This window comes from Eubalaena glacialis, chromosome 15 (genome assembly GCF_028564815.1).
Source record: "Eubalaena glacialis isolate mEubGla1 chromosome 15, mEubGla1.1.hap2.+ XY, whole genome shotgun sequence".
NCBI classification, from domain to species: domain Eukaryota; kingdom Metazoa; phylum Chordata; class Mammalia; order Artiodactyla; family Balaenidae; genus Eubalaena; species Eubalaena glacialis.
Window position 1 is genome coordinate 85,568,533 of NC_083730.1, and position 25,127 is coordinate 85,593,659.

The 25,127-nt window shown below is 48.8% G+C and overlaps 1 protein-coding gene across 2 annotated transcripts in view; it reads right to left on the reverse strand.

The window, feature by feature from the left end:
• The window catches only part of CAMKK2 (calcium/calmodulin dependent protein kinase kinase 2), a 55,526-nt gene extending 31,630 nt beyond the window's left edge, over window positions 1-23,896 (reverse strand). For both annotated transcript variants that reach the window (XM_061169136.1, XM_061169137.1), the window contains exons 1-5: window positions 23,857-23,896; window positions 8,159-8,673; window positions 3,327-3,374; window positions 2,621-2,674; window positions 1,859-1,910 (exon numbers count right to left, since the gene is read on the reverse strand). In XM_061169136.1, the coding sequence (XP_061025119.1) occupies window positions 1,859-1,910; window positions 2,621-2,674; window positions 3,327-3,374; window positions 8,159-8,608 (604 nt within the window). In that variant the 5' untranslated portion in view covers window positions 8,609-8,673; window positions 23,857-23,896. The remainder of the gene's footprint in view (window positions 1-1,858; window positions 1,911-2,620; window positions 2,675-3,326; window positions 3,375-8,158; window positions 8,674-23,856) is intronic.
• Between the last annotated feature and the right edge of the window lie 1,231 nt (window positions 23,897-25,127).

Genomic DNA, 25,127 nt, shown 5'->3' on the forward strand with positions numbered 1-25,127 from the left:
TATTATATGTAAGTAAGGATCTAAGTGTGACTAATAGAACAGAATGTGGATGTGTCAGCCTTGGAAAAGTAAAAGCAGAGGTGCAGGTGTCAGAGTGGGATGTGAACAGAGGCAAGGCAAGTTCAAAGGAAAGATACTTGCTGCATCTGCTGTAACAAAGAAGAAAGTGACAAGAGTAGTAACAACAAAGGAGCTGAACATTGTGGTATCACCTCATTGCCTGGTTAGGGAAAGGGAGGAAGGGAGTGGTTTAAGTCATCCTCAGAGCAAGTCAGAAGTAAATGTCAAAAATTAATAAATCAAGAAATAATGGCACAAGGATATTATCTGGCTCAGAGTTCAGATAAGCAGGATAAACCAGGGTCCTGGTGATAGGACAGGGTTTTGGGATTTATGTTTCTTCTTATCTACTTTCTCTTTTCAGCTCAAGCCAACATTCTGCTCAGCACTGCTGGCAGGGAGCTTATGCTGGAGCAGCATATGCTCACCTACACCTGATCACATGCAGTAACTACCAGCTGCTAAAAGAGCTAAAAGTGGGGGCTGCCTATAGGGAGAGGGAGGAGTACAGCAAGAAACTGTTGGTCTCCATTTTACACCCTTCTGTTCTTTTGCATTTTTGTAGATATAATTGAAATACCTTATGGTATTTCAATTTTTTTTAATTCATCATTTTAAAATATATAATTTAATGGTTTTTAGCACATTCACAAGGTTGTGAAACCATCACCACTAGGTCTTTTTTTTTTTTAATTTTTTAAATTTTTGGCTGCATTGGGTCTTGCTGCACGCAGGCTTTCTCTCTAGTTGTGGCGAGCAGAGGCTACCCTTCATTGCAGTGTGCGGGCTTCTCACTGCAGTGGCTTCTCTTGTGGAGCACGGGCTCTAGGCGCACGGGCTTCAGTAGTTGCAGCACGCAGGCTCAGTAGTTGCGGCACGCAGGCCCTAGAGTGCACAGGCTTCAGTAGCTGAGGCGTGTGGGCTCAGTAGTTGCGGCACACAGGCTCTAGGGTGTGTGGGCTTCAGTAGTTGTGGCGCACGGGCTTAGTTGCTCTGTGGCATGTGGGATCTTCCCAGAGCAGGGATCGAACCCGTGTCCCCTGCATTGGCAGGCGGATTCTTAACCACTGCGCCACCAGGGAAGTCACTCACCATTAAGTCTTGAACATTTTCAACTCCCCCCCACAAAAAAACCCATACCTATCAGCAGTCAGTCCCCACTCTCTTTTAACCCTAGCCCCTGGAAATCACTAATCTGCTGTCTCTGTGGATTTACCTATTCCGGACATTTCATATAAGTGGAATCATACAATATGTGGCCTTTTTGGTCTGGCTTCTTTCATTTAGCATCATGTTTTCAAGGTCATCTGCGTTGCAGCATGTATCAGAATTTCATTTCTTTTTATGGCTGAATAATATTCCATTGACTAGACAGACCACCTTTTGTTTATTCATTCATCCGTTGACAGACATTTGGGGTTGTTTCTACATTTTGGCTATTATGAAGAGTGCTACTATGAGCCTTCATGTATGAGCTTGTGTGAACATGTGTTTTCAATTCTCTTGGGTATATATGCCTAGGAGTAGAATTGCTGGGTCATACGGTCACAGCATGTTTAACTTTTTGAGGAACAGTCAAACTGTTTTCCTCTGAGGGATTTTTTTTTACTTGATACCTATATTACTTCAATAAATATTTTTAAAAGAAAATGAATTTTAAAACATCAGCAGGAGGCCCAACGCTGTCTTAGGGGAATCCACCCAGGACACCTCTGCAGGGGACACCATTCAGTGGGTCTTCTCTGTATTGCCCCAGCCCCTGCACCTAAGAACAAAGGCCCTGGCCCAACAAACTCACGTGGAAAGCCCGCCTGTCGGATCAATTTCTTTTTGGACAGCACCTTCATTGCCTGTGGGAGGAAAGACCCCACGTCCTGGTTAAAATGGGGAGGAGGGTGGAGGGAGAGTTCCTTCCACTCCTAGGCCTGCCCAAGCTGTCAGTGCCCCCAAGCAGCCGCAGGACAATGTAGTGAGCACCTTGTCACTGGAATGGGTCAACTCCACGGGTTGTGTGGAAGCTGGAGTCCTGGGGTCCCTCCAGGCCGGAGGGTACTTCCAAGGTTCCAGGTCAGCTCTCCCAGCTGGGAGGCCACAAACCTTGGGATTCGCTACCACTGAATCAAGACACAAGTGACCTGGAGTGATGGGCAAGGGACATTTTACACGTGGGGAAACAGAGGTTCAGCATTTATGTCACTTGTCCAAGGACACATAATTGGCACATGGGAGAGCAAGGATTTGAACCCATATTGGACTGATTTCAAAGTCTCAGCCACAGGGCAGTTTGTCTCACTACCACCCAGTTCTTAGTGCTATGGAGGATGCAGAAAGGGTAGCCCAGAGTAAGGATATGAGACGTTTGCTGAATTTATTCACTCAATCTTCCTGAGCCAATCACTTCACCTCCCCATTTCCCCACTTCCTTCCTAATGCACAGAATAAACATGACCTAAGAATAAAATGAGACAACAGCTAAGAAAACCTTCCAGGAAGGCAAGTGCTAGAAAGGAGTCTTTTTCTTTGGACAAGGATGGGGAGGGAGGGGGATGTGGATACTCACGTAGTAGGTATTGTCATTTTCATTGTAGGCCAGCTTGACCACGCCATAGGAGCCCTGGATAAAGGGAGATGCCTGTGACATACTATTCAGAAGTTATGATCTGCAAAATGAGGACCCTAATACAGAGCTTGCAAACTGGCAGCCCACTGGCAAAATCCACCCTGTATGTTGCTGGATCTGCAGTTTTTAGAAAGTTTGAATTGGTGGCCAACATTTTAAAACAGGTCAGATATAAAAATCCAGATTCTGATATGGATATGGAGCCATAATCATTTCCATATGTTAACAGTTTGCCACAGTCCTCACCACTCCCTACTGTCTTATACCTAGCATGTTTTCCTCATTTATATTACTCACTTGTTCTCTATTTGCATTTGAGTTTTTGACCCTCGCAATGATACTGCCCATTGGCTGATATAAAAGCAAAAACAGATGTGAGAGTACCTTAAGGAGAAAAAAAGCCAACACCAATGTTGGTGATATGGAATTTCCCTGGAAGCTTTGTGAGATTTTGTAAACACAGTACGATGTAAAAACAAAACAAAATGAAACAAAACAGATGGACCATAAATGACAAAACCCTCCTCCTCCCAGCCTCATCTCCAAGGACTCCTCTCCCACTCCCAAATCTAGTGGGGTTCCCTCCACAGTATCCGAGACATCCTTGGTAGGTATGGAAAACCAGCCTGGCTCCTGGGATATTTACCTTTCCAATTTCATCCTTCAGTGTGTACTGATTCAGCTGTACACAATCCTGGAAAATAAGTAGAAACACATAGAATATGAATTGTAAGTTTGCAGCTAGATACATTTTTCACAAACTTAAGTTTGCAGCTAGATACATTTTTCACAAACTTAACAAACCAAAACAAACAAACCTTAACCAGGACCCAAATCAAGAAAGGGAACATTCCCAGCTCCCCAGAAGCATCTCCCATATACTGGCCCCTGTCCAGGGTGACCACTATCCTGACTTCTACCAGCACAGTTGTTGTTGGTTTTTTTTTTCCTTTGGCTGTGCCACGCAGCATGTAGGAGCTTAGTTCCCAGACCAGGGATTGAACCCATGCCCCCTGCAGTGGAAGCTTGGAGTCTTAACCACTGGATCGCCAGGGAAGTCCCTACCGGCACAGCTTTTGTACATTGTAAGAGCATAATTATATAGTATGTACTCTTTTAATACCCATTTTAAAGGTTCTTCCCACTTTTAAAAAGTTTATTTATTTTTTAAAAGTTAATTTAAAATTAAACAATAATCCATGACTGTGTTATCCTGTAAAAAATGTAAAGTGATACAAGAGGAGAAAATCTGAATGTCCTTAGCGCAAACAAAAGTTTCTTAACAGTTTCTCAAAAGTTCTTTTTTGTATAAAAAAAGTGCAAAATATAAAAGGAAACAAGTGATTGGATTTCAATCAAAATTAAAACTTTTGCTCTTTGAAACACTACTAAGAAAAAAAAGGTAAGCCACAGACTGAGAGAAACTATTTGCAACACTTACAGTGGACAAAAGACTGGTATCCAGAACATATAAAGAACTCCTGGGCTTCGCTGGTGGCGTGGTGGTTAAGAATCCACCTGCCAATGCAGGGGACACGGGTTCGAGCCCTGGTCAGGGAAGATCCCACATGCCACGGAGCAACTAAGCCCGTGCGCCACAACTACTGAGCCTGTGCTCTAGAGCCCACAAGACACAACTGCTAAGCCTGTGCACCTAGAGCCCGTGCTTTGCAACCAGAGAAGCCACCGCAATGAGAAGCCTGCACACCGCCAACGAAGAGTATCCCCCCTTCGCCGCAACTAGAGAAAAGCCCAAGCGCAGCAATGAAGACCCAACGAAACCAAAAAAAAAAAAAAACCACTTTAATAAATAAATAAATAAAAAAGAACTCTACAACTCATCAATAAAAAGACAACCCAATTAAAAATGGGCTAAAGATTTGATAAGCTATTTCTCCAAAGAAGGTACACAAATGATCAATAAGCACATGAAAAGATGCTCAACATCATTACTCATCAGGGAAATGCAAATTAAAGCCACACCCACTAAATTGGCTAAAATCAAAAAGACAGACCAAACCAAGTATTGTCACAATGTAGGGCAAATGAACTCTCATACGCTACTGGTGGGAATGTAAAATGGTGCAGCCTCTTTGGAAAACAGTTTGGCAGTTTCTTAACAAGCACTTCCCATATGACCCAGCCATTCTACACCTAGGTGTTTACGCAAAAGAAATGAAAACTTGTGTCCATGCAAAGACTTGTATACAAATGTTCACAACAGCTTTATTAGTAATAGTCAAAAACTGGAGGGCCTCCCTGGTGGCGCAGTGGTTGAGAGTCTGCCTGCCAATGCAGGGGACACGAGTTCGAGCCCTGGTCTGGGGGGATCCCACATGCCATGGAGCAACTGGGCCCGTGAGCCACAATTACTGAGCCTGCACGTCTGGAGCCTGTGCTCCGCAACAAGAGAGGCCACGATAGTGAGAGGCCCGCGCACCGCGATGAAGAGTGGCCCCCACTTGCCGCAACTAGAGAAAGCCCTAGCACAGAAACGAAGACCCAACACAGCCATAAATAAATAAAAAAAAAAAAAAAAAAAAAAACTGGAAACAATCCAAATGTCCATCAATAGGTAAATGGATAAACAAACTATGGTATATCTGTACAATGGAATACTATTTAGCAATAAAAAGGAATGAACTACTAGTATGTACAAAAATATGGATAAATCACAAAATCATTATGCTATGAAAGAAGCTAAGCTAAAAAAGAGTACGTACTAAATGATTCCACTCATATAAAATTCCAGAACTTGTAAGCTAATCTATAATGAAAAAAGGCAGGTCAGCCGCTACCTGGGAAAGGGGAGGTGGGGGAGGGATGTGTTGTTGGGTGTGCTGGAAATGTCTGCGATCTTGATGGGGGTGATGGTTTTATGGATGTTTACATACATCACAACTGATCATACTGCACATCTGAAATATGTGCAGTTTATTTCACTTCAATTATACCTCAGTATATTTAGGCTGAACATGTTAAGTGATACAAGAAGTAAAACTGGGAAAAGAAACACGATAGAAAGCAAAACTTCAAGTGTTACAGAGAAGCCCAACATTTCCCTTGAAACCCCTCCCATGCCCCAATTCTATCCCTCTCCCTGAACCTTGATATCAGTTTGGTGTACAAATTTCTAGGCCTTTTTCTATGTAAATGCACACATACATGCATCTGTAGAAAATACAGAGTACTGTTTTGGGATGGGGTTGGGGAGGCATAGACGGTGTCACACTAAATCAGTTCTCAACTTCCTTTGACTGGAGTTAGTTCCACATCAGACCTGCATCTTTGACTTGCTGTGTAACGGGCCCACAGATCTCTCACCTCACTGGTGGACTTTTTAGTTTGTTTTGTGCTTCTCTCCAGTATTGTTTTCATTCCCCTGAGTCCTGAAGGGATATGACAGGCAGAGGTAGGGCCCTGCAGAGCTGTCCTAAGGGGTCTCATTGCCTCATAATCTAGCCCCCACACACTGCTGAGTTCATCTTCCAAGAATACACTCTGACCACATCAGCCCCAGCTCGCTGCTGCTTCCAGAGTCAAGTCCTGACTTCACAGCCTGACCTTCAAACCCTCTAAAGCTCTGACCTTGGCAGAGTTGTCTAGTTGCCCACCAAACACCAGTCTCTCCTTTCTTCCTTATAAGTGGAACTCTGCGTGGCAACATTCCAGGCTAGAAAACTGCATTTCCCAGCTTCTCTTACAGCTAAAGTGGCCATGTGTTCTGGCTAGTGGGAGATAAGCAGAAGTTGCTGGGTAGAGCTTCCAGGAAAGAGGACTGACTTAGGAGGCAGACATCTTTTGCCTTTCTTCCCTGCTCCTTCTTCCTGCCTGGAATGGAGCTGTGAAGGCTAGAGCCACAGCAGCCATCTTGAGATCATGAGGTTTTAAGGGCAAAAGCAACAACACAACTACCACACCAATCCCCAATGCCTAGCTCTAGATTTATTTTACATGGTTAAAAAAACCCTATTGTGTTAAAGCCACTGTTGTTGGGAGATATCTGTTTCTCTAAGCTGACTCATTTCTAACTGATGCAAACTCGAACTCGCTCTCCAGCCCTGCTTCCACAGTGCCCCCCATTTTGGGCCCCACACTCCAGTTAACTGAATCCCTGACCTATCCTGAATTCTATGGAAAGGAATATGTTGGTATACATAGTTGGTACTTAGCGGGGTTATGGTAATCATACTTTTAAAACTAAAATATTAGAGGAATGAGACTACCTCTGTCACCTAGGTGGCCTGTGGCTAGTTAATAAACTAGGAGATGAAACAACAATAACAATTTTTTTTAAATGGGCTCATGCCTTCTACCTCGGGGCCCTTGCCCATGCCATGCTCACCCCCTGCAGTGAACTCTCAGTGTGTAGTTAAATATCAGCCCCTTTAGAAAGCCATTCCTGATTTCCAGATGTCCCCCAACAAAATGTATTCCTTCTTTCAACAAATATTTTTGAGCGACTATGCGCCAGGCAGCGTGCTCAGTGCTGGGGACCCTGTGGTGGACAGGACTGTTCCTAACATCCTAGCTGAGGCGGGGGCGGTGGGGGGGAACAGGCAATAAACAACTTAACAAACACACAGATAATCAGATGGTGACAAGTGCTGTGAAGGAAAGTCAACAGGGCAACAGGACAGAGAGGGACGGAAGGCTGTTTAGAGGGGGTGGAATGAGAGGCCCTTCAGAGGAGGTGATATTTGAGTTGAGACTTGGAAGCCAGATGGAGATGCCCTTGCAAAGATGGCGGGGGGCGGTGTGGTTCCAAGCAGAGGGAACAGCAAGGGTAAAGGCCTAATGGAGGGAATGAGGAAGACAAAGAAGTGGGTAAGGTCGGAGCTCTGTGAGTTGGCAGCACAAAGGTAGGAGATGGGGCAGGAGGTGGGGCGGGGGCGGATCAGGCCCTGTGAACCCCGCTGGGGATCTGAGTTCCAACCCACCTCCCAGAAGTTTACGGTAAAGATCAAGTGAGAAGTGCAGGTACAGTGCTGAGGGCAGTGCCTGGGAAGGCAAACACTCAGCAACTGGGGCCGTGCTGTTTGTCAGGGTGGTTTTATGGATGTATAAAAGGTCAGGGCATCTCACTGACCCACCAACCCCATTTCAGAGCCCCCAGCACAACTTCCAACTGCCAGCACGTGCATCTCTTTGTGAGAGGCTCTGTCTGTCCCAGAGATGCTCTGCCCACACTCAGGGACTGCCAGCAGTTGGTGTAACAGGCCCAGCTCCCGGGCCCTCAGATGGAATAACTCTGGGGCTCGGGTCCTACACTGTCTCCCAGGGCTGCCCAGAGGTGGCGGCCCAGTTGCCCACAGTGGTAACTGGCTCCAACATGCACCCTTTATTGACGTCTCCCTGGGTTTCCTGGGGTCACCTCCCCAATCAACTGGTTGCGCTGGAATCCTTCTGGGGGAGCCCAACCCAACGCGGAGGCATTCCGGGCGCGGGGCAGGGCACCAGGGGCCGCCGCTCACATACCTGCACCCCGGTGATGGAGACGTGGTGCGACTCCACCGTGGGCCTCCGGGGCAGCCGCGGCGAGGACTGTGGAGAGCCCACGGGCGAGTGGGGCAGGGCCGGGTAGACGCAGCGCCCATTCGCATCCAGCAGGGACCGCTCTTGCAGAGAGAGCTTGCGACTGGAGAGGTGGAGCCGGGCCTGGGACCCGGAGACATCGAGGCGGACCTCTCCGCCAGGGGCCAAGGGCCGGTCCCGGGCCAGGCCGCCGTCCACAGCGCAGGCCGGCTCGCACTCAGTGACCACGATGAAGGACTCCATGCCCAGATGGATGCTCAGGGACGAGAGGCCCCGCAGGGCTTCACAGGGCTTCTGGCCTTCGCTGCTGTTGCTGCTTCCGCCCCCGCCCCCCAGCTCATCCTGGGGGGCGGCCCGGTCGCTACTGGGCTGGCTAGAGACGCATGATGACATGGTGCATGTGCCGACCTCATGCGACACGCACGTGCCCAGGCACTCCCATCCGGCAGCGGCGCCACCTGCAGGGAGAGGAAGGGTCAGCTGCCCCAATCCTGTGCGGCAGGGGCAGGGACGGGGGTCTCTCCTGCTGGGCCAGACTGGTGCCTCATTCCTGCTTTGAGTCGCCGTCCTTGAAAAAAATATCTTGCAAAACACAGTGTGATCTAAAATCTTTTGCGTCTATATAGAAGAGCTTACTCCACATTTCCTCACTGTATCCTTTTTTTTTTAATTGATGTATAGTTGATTTACAACGCTGTGTTAGTTTCTGCTGTATAGCAAAGTGATTCAGTTATACATATGTATACATTTTTTTTATATTCTTTTCCATTATGATTTATCACAGGATATTGAATATAGTTCCCTGTGCTATACAGTAGGACCTTGTTGTTTCACATTTCCTCATCCTAAAAGCCCCTCCTCACACAAAACAAGAATCCCAAATTCAATTCCTGTAGAAACCAAGTATGAGAAAACCCCAAAATAGAGCCCCCATGCCTCCTACAAAGGTGGCAGCTACCTCCAGCTCAAGCCAATTGTTGTTAAACAGGGATTGGGGTCTAGAATTGTCTGGTTACCTCCCCAACCCCTCTTTTTTTTTTTTTTTTTTTTTCTTCAAGAGAAGCCCTAAAGCCAGGATGTTAGGTGAGATCTCTTGGTTTTTTGGTTTTTTTTTTAATTAGCAATTATTTTAAATATTTTAAAATGCTGGGCAGGCCAAATGAAACATTTCCACATGGTGACCTCTAGGCTGCATCACTTCACAATAGCAATGATTCAGACAGCTCTTTACAGTTTATAAAATATCTTCCACACCTCAGGATAACTTCACAAGCACCCTAGGTTGTTGGTTTGCCATTATACCCTCATTTTGTAAATGGGGAAACTGAGGCTCAAGAGAGGGAGAGGGATTTGTCCAGGTCTCCTAATGCAAAGATCATGAGCACAGGAGACCAGTCCCCTGGCCTGGCCTGGCCTGGCCGATGAGTCTCAACTGAGGCGTGGGGGTCAGGGGTCACACCAGCAGAGAGTGTGTGAGCCAGGGAAGTTTGTGTCGTCTGAGGAGCTAGGCTCGACATACCTATTACCTAATGTTCCCCTAGTTCAGCCCCCAGCTAGTACTTGCAAGGTGTAAGGCAAATATGAGATAAAAAAAGGTTAACATCAAATAGCTTGGTGGTTCCTCAACAAATTAAACAGAGAATTACCATATGACTGAGCAGTTCCGTTCCTAGGTATGTATCCAAACAGCACTACTCACAACAGCCAAAAGGGGAAAACCACCTACGTGTCCACAGACAGATGAACGGATGAGCAAGATGTGGTCTGTCCACACAACGGAATATGACTAGAAAGGAATGAAGAACCGACACAGGCTACAAACTGCATGAACCTCAAAAACATGATGCTAAGTGAAAGATGCCAGACACAAAAGGTCACATGTGTATAATCCTATTTATATGAAATTTTTTCTTTTTTGGCCATGCCACGTGGCTTGCAGTATCTTAGTTCCCCAACCAGGGATCGAACCCGTGTCCCCTGCAGTGGAAGCGCCGAGTCCTAACCACTGGACAGCCAGGGAATTTCCCTGTATGAAATTTTTCAAATAGGCAAATGCATACAGACAGAAAGTAGATTACTGGTTGCCTAGGGCTGGGGAGGTGTTGGGGGAAAAGGGGAGTGACTGCCAATGGGTATGGGGTCTCCTTTTGGAGTGATGAAAATATTCTGGAACTAGATAGAGATGGTGGTTGTACAGCACTGTGAATGGACTAAATGCCACTGAGTTGTACATTTTTAAATAGCTAATTTTATGTTATGTGAATTAAAAAAAAAAAAAGATTGACACACTCCCTTAGACTGTCAATTCCTTCTGTCTCTGGGACAGAATATTAACCTTTGGTTCGTATGTTTGACAAATTCTGCTGGACAAATGTCACAGGTACCACTGGAATTCAGGGAGTATATCCACAATTACAGACAGTGGCAGCTCTGTGCTGATCACCCATGTCACAAAGGTGCCAGGAAAACAGTGAGGGCTGAGTAGAGAGATTTTATGAATGAATAAAATGATATCTCTTTAAGACACTGGGTGGCAGTGGGGGGATACAGAGGAAAGTAAAGATGGGAGCAGAAAGCCAGTGCTTCCTGGAGGGCTTGGTTGAGGGGCAGAGAAATGCTACCCGTCCTCTTGGGACAGTCCTGCAATAAGTATTTATGGAATAGCTTCTATGTATGCAATCTGGACCATGACGTGGGCAGATGGGGTCCCTTGTGGAGCAGGGAAAGATCAATGGGAAAGGCACTAAGGAACTAACAACAGCATGCCAGCCTGGACATGGCACAATTTATGAACACAGAGTACAGTGTAAAGGAATAACAAAGTACCCAATCATGTGACAAGATGCTCAGCCTCAGTTATGGTAAGAGAAGTGCAAATTCAAACTACAACGAAATGGTTTGGTGGATCCTCAAAAAGTTAAATGTAGAATTATCATTTGACTCAGCAATTCCTCTTCTAGGTGTATATATATATATATATCCCCAAAAGAATTGAAAGCAGGGATTCAAACAGATACTTATACACCCATGTTCACAGCAGCATTATTCACAATAGCCAAAAGGTAGAAACGTCCCAAGTTTCCATCAATGGAAGAATAGATAAACAGAATGTGGTCTATTTATACAATAGAACTCTATTCAGCTATAAAAAGGAATAAAGTTCTGACACATGGTACAACATGGGTGAGCCTTGAAAACATGCTAAGTGAAACACGCCAAATATTAAAGGACAAATACTGTATGACTTCACTTATAGAATAGGCAAATTCATAGAGACAGAAAGTTTAGAATAGAGGTTACCAGAGACCAGGGGAGAGAGGAGCAGGGAGTCATTGCTTAAGGGGTATAGAGTTTCTATTTGGGGTGATGAAAAAGTTCTGGAAATGGATAGTGGTGATGGCTGCACAACATTCTGAATGTAAATAGTGCCATTGAATTGTACATCTGAAAGTGGTTAAAATGGTAAATTTTATGTTATATATATTTTACCAAAATTAAGAAAATAATAATAATAAAGCTACAATGAAATATCTTTTTTCCAACTATCGGATTGGCAAAGACAAAAAATATAATAACAGCACTATTTTGATGAGGCTATGGGCAGTATGAATTAGTATCACCTTTATGAAGGGAAATTCACCAATATCTAACAAAATTCCAAATGCACATACCTTTGACTTAGCAATTCTGCACCTGGGAGTATTTACCTTACAATCTCACACATAAAAAAATGATATACGTACAAAATTATTTTGGTAATGTGGTTTGAAATGACTATCCACGGGGGACTGAGTAAATAAAATGAGGTACATGCAGCCCAGGAGAAAATCATGCATTTATTTTAAAAGAGGTGACTCTGTACATCCTAATGTGAATTAGCTCCAAGACACACTGTTACATGGAAAAAACCAAGGCATTCGAATGCTGCTGTTGGCATAGGGGGAAAAGGGCCATACGCACGTACATAATCATATGCAGAGCATATTTCTGGAAAGATACACAAGAAAATGATAAGAGTGGCCTCAAGAGAAGACAACTGGTTTGCAGAAGTGGGGGGGGGCAGGGTGGGAGGGACTTAACTTTCACTGTATTTGCTTTTACTTTTGTAAAAGTAACTGTGCAAAGGGTAACTATTCAGAAATGAATTTTTAAAAGAAAGCAACTGTAACCACAGTAGGAGTTAGGATGATCAGGCCCGAGTGCTACCTCTGGGGTGCGAGGCACAGGGAGGGAGCAGTTGGCTCTATCTCCTAATCCTTTATCCCACTCTGACTGTATCTGAGAAAGAAATCATTCAATGTGTCCCTGTCTTGTCTTCCTCATCCGTGAAAGAGTACAACCCAAGTTCAATGTTCTCCACGGTCTCAGCTGCTGTTCCTTTACATATCCTTTTTATAATCCTTATTTCCCAGGAGGGGAAAAGCAGGGTCCCTGAAGTTCGACTGCCTGGGGCCACAGCCTCAGTTTTCTCTTCTATAAAATGGGCACTCACCCAAGAGTCATGAGGACTAACTGAACTAAGAACTCAGTATTCATGTCTGGTGCATGGTTAAGTGCTCTTCTTTCAACAAATACTTCCGGAATGCCTACTACCTGCCAGGCTATGCTCCAGAATGTTCCTCCTCCTGTGTGTGTTCTGTAGCCCTGGCAGCGTGGGCCTGCCTCCCCTCCACTGGCCCGTCCTCCCTCCCAGGCCACCTCTGACATGGCTGCAGAGTTCCTGAAAAGAAAACTAGTCTGGCAGCACCTGAGACAGTTAATGGAAAATTTTTCTTCTTGCCAACAGAAAAACAATTGCTTATCGATCACCACTCCAGGCCAAGGACACCAAGCCATCCACCCCCGGCAAAGCTGCATTTAATCAGTCTCCTTGACGAGCTGGCGTCTGGCCCCGTGCCTTGGCCCTTGAGGCCTGGAGGAGAAAGGAGAGAAAAAATGCACTGTCTGGCGCTGGGGCAGAGGTGCGGGCCCCTGTGCTGGAGGGATAGGTGTGTTCAGGTCTCAGGAAAGAGCCCCAAGGGACACAGACCTCAGTGCCTCGAGGCCACCTGGAGGCCCCTCACTGGTCTGCAGCAGGCCTGGCAGGCAAGGACTTGGCCATTCAGCACCACTGACCCCACAGAGTCCAAGCCAGAATCTGACCGTTTCTGAGGTCACAGATCCTATGAGGTCACACGCCTTTTAAGGATCTGTTGAAAGCTACCAACACTCCCAGGAGAAGAAAAATCATACAAAAAGACAATGGTTTGCATTATAACAGCTAACATCCAACTGAGCATTTCTTCACCAAACATTGAAACAGCTCTGCCTGGGTCATTTAATCCTCACAGGCCCTCTGCGAGGGAGGGACAGCTAAGCATTCAGTTTTCGGGGGGGCCGAGGTTTGACGAAATTCCAAAAGCCCCCTCCCCGAGCCTCCTGCCCCAATCCATGGGTCCTTCCCCAGGCCCTGAAGCCTCTCCACCGCCCTAGGCTGGCAGCCCCGAGCTCCCCTCCCTCCCCTCTCACAGGCAGCTCCATGGAGGACCAGACCTTTCCTGGAGCGGATGAACCCGGCTCCAGGCCAGGATGAAGGGAGCGCTCATTCCTCTGCCAGGAAGCCAAGTGCGAGCGGCCTCCAGGAAACACATTCCCATATCCTGGGGGCTTTTTCCAACCTGCGCCTGCTTACCAAATGCCGAGCCACCACCACGGGAGCTGCAGCACAGCAAGTAGCCAGTGAGTGGGCCCGTGACATGCCCTGACCCATGATACACCCTTTGCGTGGTCCCCTGAGGTCCCAGGCAACACGGGACAACAAAGAGGCCCAAAATAGCTGTGAGGATCCTGCCAAGGCCAGGGACAACGTCCTCCCTGGGATAACAGGCTTGGCCAGCCACATCTTCTCTCACCTGGGGAAACTGAGGCCCGGGGAGGTCCTAAAGGAAACTCACTCACCCATTTGTTCCTTCCACAAGTAATTACTGGGGACCTACTACGTGCCAGATAAACAAAACAGATGTGATTTCTGAAAAGTAGGTGCACAAGTGACTCTATAAGCACAAACTGGAGGAGAAAACCAGGATGAGATAAAAAAGAACAACACAGGGACCCAGGGGAGATCTGAATGGGAGGGGGTGAGTCAAGGAAGGCCTCACTTGGGGAAATTATATTTAGGCTGAGATCTACAGGGTGAGTAGGTGCTAAGGGGGCGGGAACTTGCTCCAGGAGGAGGAAACACATTCTGAGAAGGCCTCGCAGCAGGAAAGAGGTGGGAGAGCGGAGAGAACAGAAAGAAGACTCCTGGGATTGAATGAGGTTGGGAAGCGGGTGAGGGTGGATGGGCATGCTGGAGGGGCCAGAGCACAAGAGCCTTGTAGGAAGCTGATGAGAGCAGGAGGGGTGTCCCAGGCAAAGCCATAGGGACCCCACTCGGCACCTGTTACGGGTTGTGGAATTGTGACCCCCCAAAAAGATATGCTGGAGTCCTAATGTAATAAGACTGGTGTCCTTATAAAAAGGGGGAAATCTGGACAGACCCGCAAACAGGGAGAACACCATGAGAACGTGAAGGCAGAGGTTGGGGTCCTGCACCTACAAGCCAAGGAACGCCAGATCGCCAGCAGCCATCAGACGCCAGGAGACAGACATGGACCAGATTCTCCTTCATGACCCTTGGAAGGAACCAACCCTATCAACACCTTGGTCTCAGACTTCTGGCCTCCAGAACTGTGAGATAATACATTTCTGTGGTTTAGGCTGCCCAGTTAGCGGTACTTTGTCGAGGCAATCCCAGCAAACTAACACAGCTCCCCTCCCAACCACAGAAGCCTGCTGCCCCAGCGGCCACGGATTCAGAGGGTGTTTCCCAATACTTAAGTGGGAGACCTGGGAGGCTCAGTTGTACAGCCGATGCAGCGCTGAGGCTTGACACCAGCTAGAATATTCCAGATTCGGGGCCTTGGCCCAAACAAGCAGTCGCATCAGATTCAGTGACACAGACTCTTACAGCTGTCTTTCCTCGCATATTCTTTAGTTTAGAGGCACTGAAACTGATTGTCTCCCCAGAGACAAGGGCCCTTCCTTGGCAGAGGGCACGAGGGATAGTGCTGGCTTTATTTTATCTATCTATCTATCTGTCTATGCCACACCGCAAGGCTTGCAGGATCTTAGTTCCCCAACCAGGGACTGAACCCAGGCCCTCGGCAGTGAAAGCGCCAAGTCCTAACCACTGGACAACCAGGGAACTCTGATAGTGCTGGCTTTAGTGTGCACAGACCCCATCCCATCACAGTTCCTGGAGCAAAAAGTCCCTATCGCATGACATCTGGCCACCGATGTATTTTGTTTGGCCTACACTGTATTTAAAACTATTTGAATGAGATGCCAACATTTTAGAGCCAGGAGAGTTCAGATAAAAATCAAAATTTCCAGAGTCTCTTGAATAACTGGACACTGATAGCACTGGACCTGTATTCGCTCCTGGCAATAACTCCCTGAAGCTTTGGACAGGAGATATGCTCGCCGGCGTGCCACAGTCCTCACTGCTTCCCCTCATCTCCCCAACGCCAAGGACAGGCTGAGTGCCCTATTACATGTCCTTCCCTTTTCTACCTCTCATGACCTATCTCACCCTTACAGGCCCTACTTTGAGATGCACTGGATATTAGTGCTATGAGATCAGTGGTCACCTGTTCCAACAATTTCATTTCACCAATAGGAAAATGAAGGCTCAGGAAGGTTTACTAATTTGTCCAAAGTTACGCAGTGGTTCCGAGTAGAGCTAAAATTGGTCTGAGTTTTTCAGAAAGGGGCTAAAAATTACAGGTACAGCCCTGCAATGTCCACATGTTGTATCCGGAATGAAGTCCAGGCTGAGCCAAAATCTCTAACAAAGGGGAATATCTAGACCATTCCTCTGGCTCCAACCTGTGTGAGAGGGGAGAGTGTGAAGGCTCAGTGTTTTACAGCATTCAGGAAAGACGTGCATGGGCACAGAGACATCGATTTGACTTAACTTGTGAGAGCCGTGCCTTTGCCTTTTTGTTTACTGCTGGACTCCAGGACCTAGAACTTTCTAGAACACTGCCAGCACTCAATAAATATTGGCTAGAGGTCATTGTTTATTTCATTCATCCCAAGGCCACTCAGAAGGTCAGACGCTTTCTTTAGCTGGCCTAGACTCTATGTTCCTTTAGTCTGATAACAGCAGCCTGATTTATGTCTGGAACCCATCCTTCTGTGTGAAAGGTGACTCCATGGAGCTGTCCGTGCCATCAGCTTCAGGGGTTCCACTATGACTCAAGTCTGGTTAACTGGGCATTGACTGCTCTGGTCAAGTGACTGTTTCAAGAGTAGATGTGTGGGGCTTCCCTGGTGGCGCAGTGGTTAAGAATCTGCCTGCCAGTGCGGGGAACACGGGTTCGAGCCCTGGCCTGGGAAGATCCTACATGCCGCGGAGCAACTAAGCCTGTGCACCACAACTACTGAGTCTACACTCTAGAGCCCGCGAGCCACAACTACTGAGCCCGTGTACCACAACTACTGAAGCCCACATGCCTAGAGCCAGTGCTCTGCAACAAGAGAAGCCACCGCAATGAGAAGCTTGAGCATGGCAACGAAGAGTAACCCTCCCTCGCCACAACCAGATAAAAGCCCGAATGCAGCAACGAAGACCCAACGCAGCCAAAAATAAAATAAGTAAATTTATTTAAAAAAAAAAAAAAGAGTAGATGTGTGACCCAAGTCAGTCTACTAAGTTTTATTCTAGGATTTTGTGGAAGTATTAAGAATGTCTTTTTCTGTGGAACATAGAGCAATGAAGATGTACTTCTAGAGTTACCAGGGCCTTGGGAGAACCCTGCCTTAGAATGAAGTTGACAGAGAGAGAAGAGAGCCAACAGATAGAAAAGAACTAAAACTGGAGACATTGCATGGGCACCTGGATCCAGCCATGCCTGAAGCCCACCTACCCCAGGAGTTTTTAAACTACATGAGCCAATAAATTCCCATTTTTGCTTAAGTTAGTTTGCAGTTGGTTTTCTGTCATTTACAATCAAAGGTCCTAACGGACAGATGACACAGAGCTGATTGACAGGAAAGCTTTTCCACTAAGCTCCCTGCCAGATGATAAGTTCCCTACACCTTAAGGCTCCCAGCCAGGCCAAACTGGCAGGTAGCTGCAACTCCCCTGACAGCCTTCACCTTGATGGTCTGGCAGAAACAAGAACTTCCAAACTCCTTTTTAATTTCTTTCTTTTTTTTAATTTTAAAGGAAAAAAAAATCAAAAACAGGGAAGGAAAGGGCTTAAGAATAGGACGAAATGAAGGGAAGAAACTGACTAGTACTTTTAACACAAGAATCACATCACTACAGTGGCAGCCATAGTAGTTGTAGATACAGTAACAGTGATGACTAGTCTTCTTTATTGCTGGCCAAGTGCCAGGCGCTATTCTAAGCACCTTGCATGTATCATCTCATTTAACCACAATAAACTTATGAGTTAGTTACTATTATCATGATCTCACCAATGAGGAAACTGAGGCACAGAGAGTCTGAGTGACTTGCCCCAAATCACACAGCAATTTGGGAGGGCACAGGTGTGAAATCAAAGGCTCCTAGAAAGGGGGGCACATCGTGATCAGGGGCACAGCCCTTCTCCTTAGCTGGTGACCTTGAGGATAACAATACCTACCTCACCTACCACACAGGCCCCTGCAAACAGCAAATGCTCCCTGAACAGAAGCTGTTGCCAAGAAAGCACTTCAACGGCTATCAAGTTCAAGCCCCTCAATTGGTTTTAATTTATATTAAAATAAAATTTTTGTTTCTAATCACAATCTGCCAACTTAACTCTTTTCATCTTCCCTTCTAATTCTTATCCATATGCATCACTTTCTACAAAATTAAAAGAAAAGTGTGCATATAATTTCGCATCCTTGCTTATTTGTGTCACAAGAATTTTGCACGAACTCTCACAGCTTTCATAATCAACGCACTAGGGCTCCAGAAGGAGTGCCTGAGACCCAGGGAGGTGAGATGACCTCTCCCAGGCAGCCCAGCAGGTTCTAGGCTAGGCCAGGGCATGACCCCTGACCCCTGCAGTGTCCCCTTCGGCCCTGGATGCTGGCGGAGCAAGAAGCTCCACTGCCTTAAGAGTTCCTAGGCAGCTACTGTTGGGTCAATAATGAAGTATCACGGAGAAGCGGCCCCCATCACACACCCGGTACCTAAAGCCAGGTGTGCACAGGAGGCCCCTGCCTTGAAGAGCCAGTAAGTGTGAATGGGTGAGTCTGGGTGTGGATGTTGGGGGTATTTAGAAAAGGGAGGTGGGGACCATCATACTTCCTTCCTCTCCTCCTACTGAATCCCTCCCAGTCTTTCACTGAACCTAAGGAAGAGGCTGGGAAACAACTGAAATTTCAATTTTTAATGAAAAGAAAAAGACTTTGACTCCAACATTCTGTAGCTTGACAAATCAGAGAGGGAGGGGGCCGACTGGGAATCCACAGGCATCCGGGCCTCGCCCACTCACAGCCCTTCTCCTCCTTCTTCCCTGCTGTTTGGAGGTGATGCTAAATCTAGCTCCTCCCTCCCCAGCCTCCAGCACAAAGCAACCCCGGGCAGGGCCAAAGAGGGGCTGGGAGCTGGCTCTCGGGGTCCAACCCTGTCCCCGACACCTGTACCCAGAGGGCAGAAGAACTGTCTGGGAAGAATCTAAATAAAATCTCTTTCTGCCAGAGGCCTTAACGGCAAAATCCCAAAGTAGCTTTAAAAACCCATAAGGGAGGTGTCCTTTCCTCCACACCCTGCCCACCACCCAAACCACTGGTTCCCCATTTAAACTTCTCCAGCAGAGGCTTATCTCAGCCACCTCCCACAATGTCCCTTCCCCACCCACTCCCACTCACTTCCTACCTCATGCCCAAGCAGAGGGGCAAGACCTTGGCCTCTCCCCCCATTTCCTTGGGGGACCATCAGTCGCTCCTCTCCAGGTTAGAATTAGCATTTTTATCTCTGCAACCGCCGTCTCTCAACTATTTACAGAAGCCAACGGGATAAAAAGGGACAACATAAAAATAGTTGCTCAGCAGCTTTCAGGATGGGGTGAGGGTAAGGGCACAACAACTCTTCCAATTTTCTTTCTCTCCTTTTCAAAAGGGAAAAATGCTAGAATTGTTCATCTTTTCCAAAGTGATCCCCAACAGTTCCAGACCCCTCACCCGGGAGCTCCTTAGGGACAAGGACCAATTCCCAGTGTTCCTTGGTTCCCAGAGCAGGGCTTGTCACCAGCCCCTCCCAAAAGTGTGGGTTCAGTGAAAGATCATCAGGGTTCCAGAGCCAGCAGCCTGCTCTGTCCCGTTTCCATCACCTCCTGGTTCTCCTTCCAGCCGTCCAAAACCATGAGCCAGTCAAAAACAAAACAAAACAAAACTTTGGGTTTTTTCTCTATCCTTAAAATGGTTCATAATTGAGGGGGAAAATTCAGCAGCAACACTACGCACATGACTGAAGCTGAAAACACTGGCAGCTAAAATAATTCCTTCACCATTTTGGTCACTAGCATGCCCCAGCAGGGAATGCCAGAGCCAGAGGCCCTCCCTATGAAGTCTAACAGCGCTCACCTTCTTTTAAATATGCCCCTCTTTTGGGTTTTATCAAGGAAGGGATCCAATCAGGGAAGAAAGAAAAAATAATCATTCAAAATCTTATTTTCCTGAGAGCACAAGCATTTGGAAATTATTTCCACACCATAACCTCCTGGAGAATGTGGATTCCACTCCATGAGAAAATGGGCATCGTTTGGCATCATAAGGAGGTCGAGGGAGACATGAGAGCTCAGGATTAGAAGATATGTCAGGAAACTATACAGATCTCAGGGGACTTGGGCCTTGATTTTCTCAGCTGTAAAATGAAGCTGCAGCAACCTACCTAAAGGGCAGCTGTAGAGTCGATCTTCTATAAAAGTGCCCAGCACACAACATGGCTCATAGGCGACGCTCTCTCTAAAAAGACCATGTTCTCCCTTCCTCTCCGCCCTCCACTTTTCCCAGTCGTCAAATGGGAGGGGTTGAGGGGTTAGAATTTTCTGGACTTCCCCCTAGCTCAGTTTTCACGCTGCTCCATTTCCACGTCCTTGGTGGGCATTCCTGGCAAGGCTATCAGGAGACTGAGTTGACTCCACGCCTGGCCACAGGGTTCAAGCACCAACTGTCTGGTGAGGTCTTCTCTACTTTATGGATTTACTTACCTGGAAAAAGGTCTCACAAAATATATACCAATAAAATCACATGGGACCTACATTAAACAAATCATGATCGAAAAGAATGAAACTGAATGAAATCCAGGCTCTCCCTGAAAATCACACTTGTAATACCTGTGAGGTGACCTGAGAGGCGATGGGCTAAGACGGAAGCTAGGATTCTCGTGGAGGAGCAGGTGGGAGTGGTGTTAAGGGAGTCTCAAAAACCTTGTTCCAGGAAGCTCGTCTCCAATTGATTTTGGAGAACCTTCCTTCCATCACCCTCTCCCTGCAAATTCAGTGACAACACAGTGTTTTGTGCCCAGAGGTTTATTAGTTGGGGGCTGTGGAGACAAAGGAATGGTCAAAGTGGCCTTAAGAAGCTCTTATGGCAGAAACAACCCAAATGTCCATCAAAAGATGAATGGATAAGCAAAATGTGGTGTATCCATACATGGGAATATTATTCAGTCATAGAAAGGAAGCACTGATATATTCTACAACATGGGTGAACCTTGAAAATATTATGCTCAATGAAAGCCAGACACAAAAGGTCACATATTACTAACAGGTCAGTAAAGTTGTAACAAGCACAGCCTGAAAGAAGAAAAGTCAATTCCAAAAGGGAAATGCAATTTCCTCAATCTTCCAGGAAAGAAGGCACAGGAGTGAGGCTGAAGGCCACTGCAGCACCATGGAGCCAGTGAACCCCACATCTGGGCTCTCTAACCCAGTCCAAAGAGGAGAAGCTACTGGGAAAGCAAAACATCTGCGAAAAATAGCAAAACAAGGCCCTCTGACCAGAAGGAAAATCTGAAATAGCATTTGCCCGAAATCCCCGGGATCAGGAAAGGAAATGGGAACCGTATGCTTCCCACAACCACCAGAAGAAGGCATGCTGTGGAGGTCACAAGTGATCCTGAATGAGCTATTTAGCTTCTCCAAGCCCTTCCATAAAATGGGTTCATGATGGGGTAAGGGTGATTCTGCGGCCCACGTTAAAATCTGAGCCCAAAAGCCTTGAAAACAGGCTTGGCCTGGCTCACCAGCCCATCCCTTCCTCCTGAGAGAGGTGCTTCCCCACCCACCAGCCCATCTTGGATGCAGTTCTCAAGGAGGGCATTCCGGGTCATTCCAGAAAGTTCCCTCTGCTAGGTCATCCCGTCCTAGTTCTTTCCCCTCCTACTCCCATCCAATCTCCACTTTTCAGCCCATCCTTCAAAATTCAGTACAAACGATACCTCCTTCAGGAAGCCTCCTGGATTCACACCTGCCAGAAGGGATTTCTCCAGAACCCCCACTGCCCTGTGCTTCCTCACTCCCACAGCACTTATTCCTCCTGGTATTTCTCAACAGGAGCACTCCTGGCATTTAGGGCAGGGCAATTCTTCACACCTGCTGTGAATCTGGCCTGCTTGCAGGGTATCTGGCATCACCAGCTCCTGCCTACCAAAAGTTAGGAGTGCTCAGCATCATTTTGACACCAAAATTCGCCCCACACTTCTCCAAACGCTCACCAGGAAGGTGGAACCACCCCTGATGAGAACTACTGCATAGTTATTAGTGAATATATTTGTCTACCAGCCCACTAACAACCTGGAAACAAACACAAGCCCAAGTCGATCAGCAGCACCACCATGGCTCCTTAGGTTGTTTTAGCAAACATTTGTGGGCTCCCCAAGAACCTGAGGGCAGCCTTGCAAAGGCCTCTGCTCTAAAACAGGTGGTAAAGTGCAAAGGCTTTAAGACCTGACATGCCTGGGTTGGCTGTGTGACCCTGGACAAGTAACTTAACCTCTCTGAGTCTTTCTATAAAATGGGCTAACTCCTAGCAATACGGCTGGATTGTTTTTAGCCTCAATTTCCTCATTTCTCCGATGGAGATAAAAATCTCTGTGTCACAGGATTTTGGTGGGCAGTAAATGGGATAATGCCTGCAACACACAGCACAATATCTAACACACAGTAAGAACTCAATAAATGTTAGTTATGAACATTATTATTATTATCCAAGTTAGGGGTCCATCAAATGATGGCTATTACTTTTTATTACAAAAACACATTGTGTGCTTTCCCTACAAATGGCTGCTTTCTATACAGGAAGAGTTTCGGATCAGCAATCTGGAAAGAAGTTACAGGACCCACCATGAAGCTGCATTTTGCATAGCATGCACACTGTTTATTCTTAAAGTGTATGTTTTTGTGAGGTGGTTTGTCGGGGGGGGGCTATCTCATCTAAAGGCCTACCCTTGTTGCTGCCCCTGCCTCCCCCTAGGAGCAAGGGAGTCTTTCCGGACAGAGCTGTCTTACTCTCTCTCCTGGGGGCAGAGCCAGGGGAGGGGGAGTGGTAAATGACAGCAAAGCTCTAAGGCACAAGAAGTTTCTATCTCTAGCACTGTGGGACTTCCAGACTGAGGAAGGTAAAAGTTGCCTCTAAGGAGGTGGACACTGCACGACCCACCCCAGGCCAGCGTGCCCCTCTTACTGACGGCACTGAGATCCCCGCCCACCAGGCACCATCCCTCTGCCCCAACCTTCGCGGGGAGATAGGAGGGGCTTCGGTGCAACCTCTTCAGCGCCAAGTGAGAGCAGCAGGGCCGCTGGCAGAGCTGTGAAAACACCCCGCTTCCCAAACTGGTCAGTGCAGGGGGTGGGGAAGCCAGGAAAAGCTCAAGGCTGGAACGGGTGGCACCCCAGGCACCAAGACCCAACGCTGAGCGGGGCCGGGCCCAGCATCCCCGCGAGCCCAAGAGTCAGGCGGAGGGTGCCGGTGAAGGCAGCTCTCCGCGTTCACAGTAGGCAGCGGCCCCGAGGTGAATTTAGGTCAAAAGGACCAAGCCTGTGAGGTTCCGGCTGAGAGAAGGGGGCGGGGGCAGAGGGCCGACTGAGGCGAGGCTAAGGGACCCCGGTCCCACAGCTGCTGGTCTAGGGTCCTGCCGCCAGGTATCCAACCCCCCACGGCCCAGGTGTGCCCCCAAGACAAGAGGGGAGCGGGGACGGGGGTGCGCAAAGTCCGTTGGCCCTCTCCTCGCCTGCGCGCCCTAGCTTTCCCCACCTGTCAAACGCGAGGGGGTGGGCCTAGGCCGCCTCCAAGATCCTTGACTGCCCCGGCCCCCGGTGACAACGGTTCCAAACTCCGGGATCGCCCCTGCCACCCCGGGCCGAGCGCGGCCCAGCCAAGGGGGCCACCCCCAGGCCCCCGGTGCCCCGAGGACGCGGGGGAAGGGGCGCCGGGGGCCGCGTCCCCACGTGGCAGGGCGTGGGGCGGCGCACGTGGGGTCCCCTAGGTGTTGGGAACGTGGAGCCGGCCTCAGGGCTTTGTCTGCAATCCTGGCCGTGGTTCCGCACCCTGAGAGGGCGAGGGCGCCGAGGCTGCAGCGGCTGCTTCCCCCGCCCGCGGCCCAGCTCCCGCCCGCTCACCTGGGCTCCACGCCGCCGCCGCCGCCTCCCGCGCTCTGCGCCCCCGGCTCGGCTCCGCTGGGCTCGGCGCGGCCGCGCGCTCCTCTCCGCGGCCCCGGCGGGCGCGCGGGGGGCGGGGGCGGGGGGAGCCGCGGGGTCCGGGCTCGGGCGCGACGCTGCCGCGGGCTGCGCAAAGATTGGCTGCGGCCGCTGGGAACCCCGGCACGGAGCCGCCCGCGCCCGCCGCGCGCCCCCGAGGGCTCGGCCCCGCGCCGGGGAGGGCAGGGAGGCGGGAGCGGTGGAGACGAAAGTAGCGGCGCGGCGGAGAGAAGGGAGAAGAAAGGGGAGGAGGCGGAGGGGAGGGAAGTGAGGACGGAACGGGAGGGGGGTCGGAAGAGGTCGTGGACCCGCGAGGACAGAGACCTTGCCGGGCCGCAGGAGCGCGGGAGGCTGCGCTACAACTTTGCCCCCGCCCGCGGCGTCACCTGCCCCGGTTCTCCCCGCAGCGGCCGGGGCACCCTCGGGCAGGCCGGACGCGCCGGCTGCGCTCGCTTTGTTTAGTCAAATGTAGGGACTGCAGGGCGGCGTCTGAGCTGCGGGAAGTTCCCCAAGCCTGCGAGTCAGCCGTAGCCCCGCCTCGAGGCCCGGCTCCCGTCTCCCGGCTGCTGCCCCTCCCAAGCCTGCGAGTCACCCGGGGCCCCGCCTCGAGGCTCGGCTCCCGTCTCCCGGCTGCTGCCCCTGCACCAGGCGCCCGGCGATGGATGCGGCCTAGATTTGGGGTCACCACCCATTCGCGGAAACCCCCTTCCGCACCTGCCTCCCCATAGACCGCTGTTCGGGGCTCGCCCTAAAGGCTGGGAACTGGGTTCCTTTCCCACCCCCCTCCACCCGGATGTACCAAACTACAGGAAACCCAATGAAGTTCTGGCTTTCCTGAAGACTACTTAGATGCTTTTTGTGACATACATCATATTCTTCCCAAACATTCTACCCCTTTGCCGCCCTACTTTGCTGGAGCCCTTAGAGTGTGTTTAGTGTCCCAGCTGGGTAACAGCACTCCGAGGAGGGGCGAAAGAAGACCTCACAAGGGCTGCCTGACGCCGCAGTCCTTGGGTGGTTGCAAAGCTCAGTCCTGAGTCAAGGGCCAAATTAATTAAAGGTTCAAAGTCCCTTTCATGCTGCAGGGGCGCTCACAAGCAATTCAGAGTGTTCCGCTAACATGACCGCCCCTTCTGATGTTTTTCAACGTGCAAGCATGTGTTGGTAATAGTAAAAATCTGGGAACAACTGTC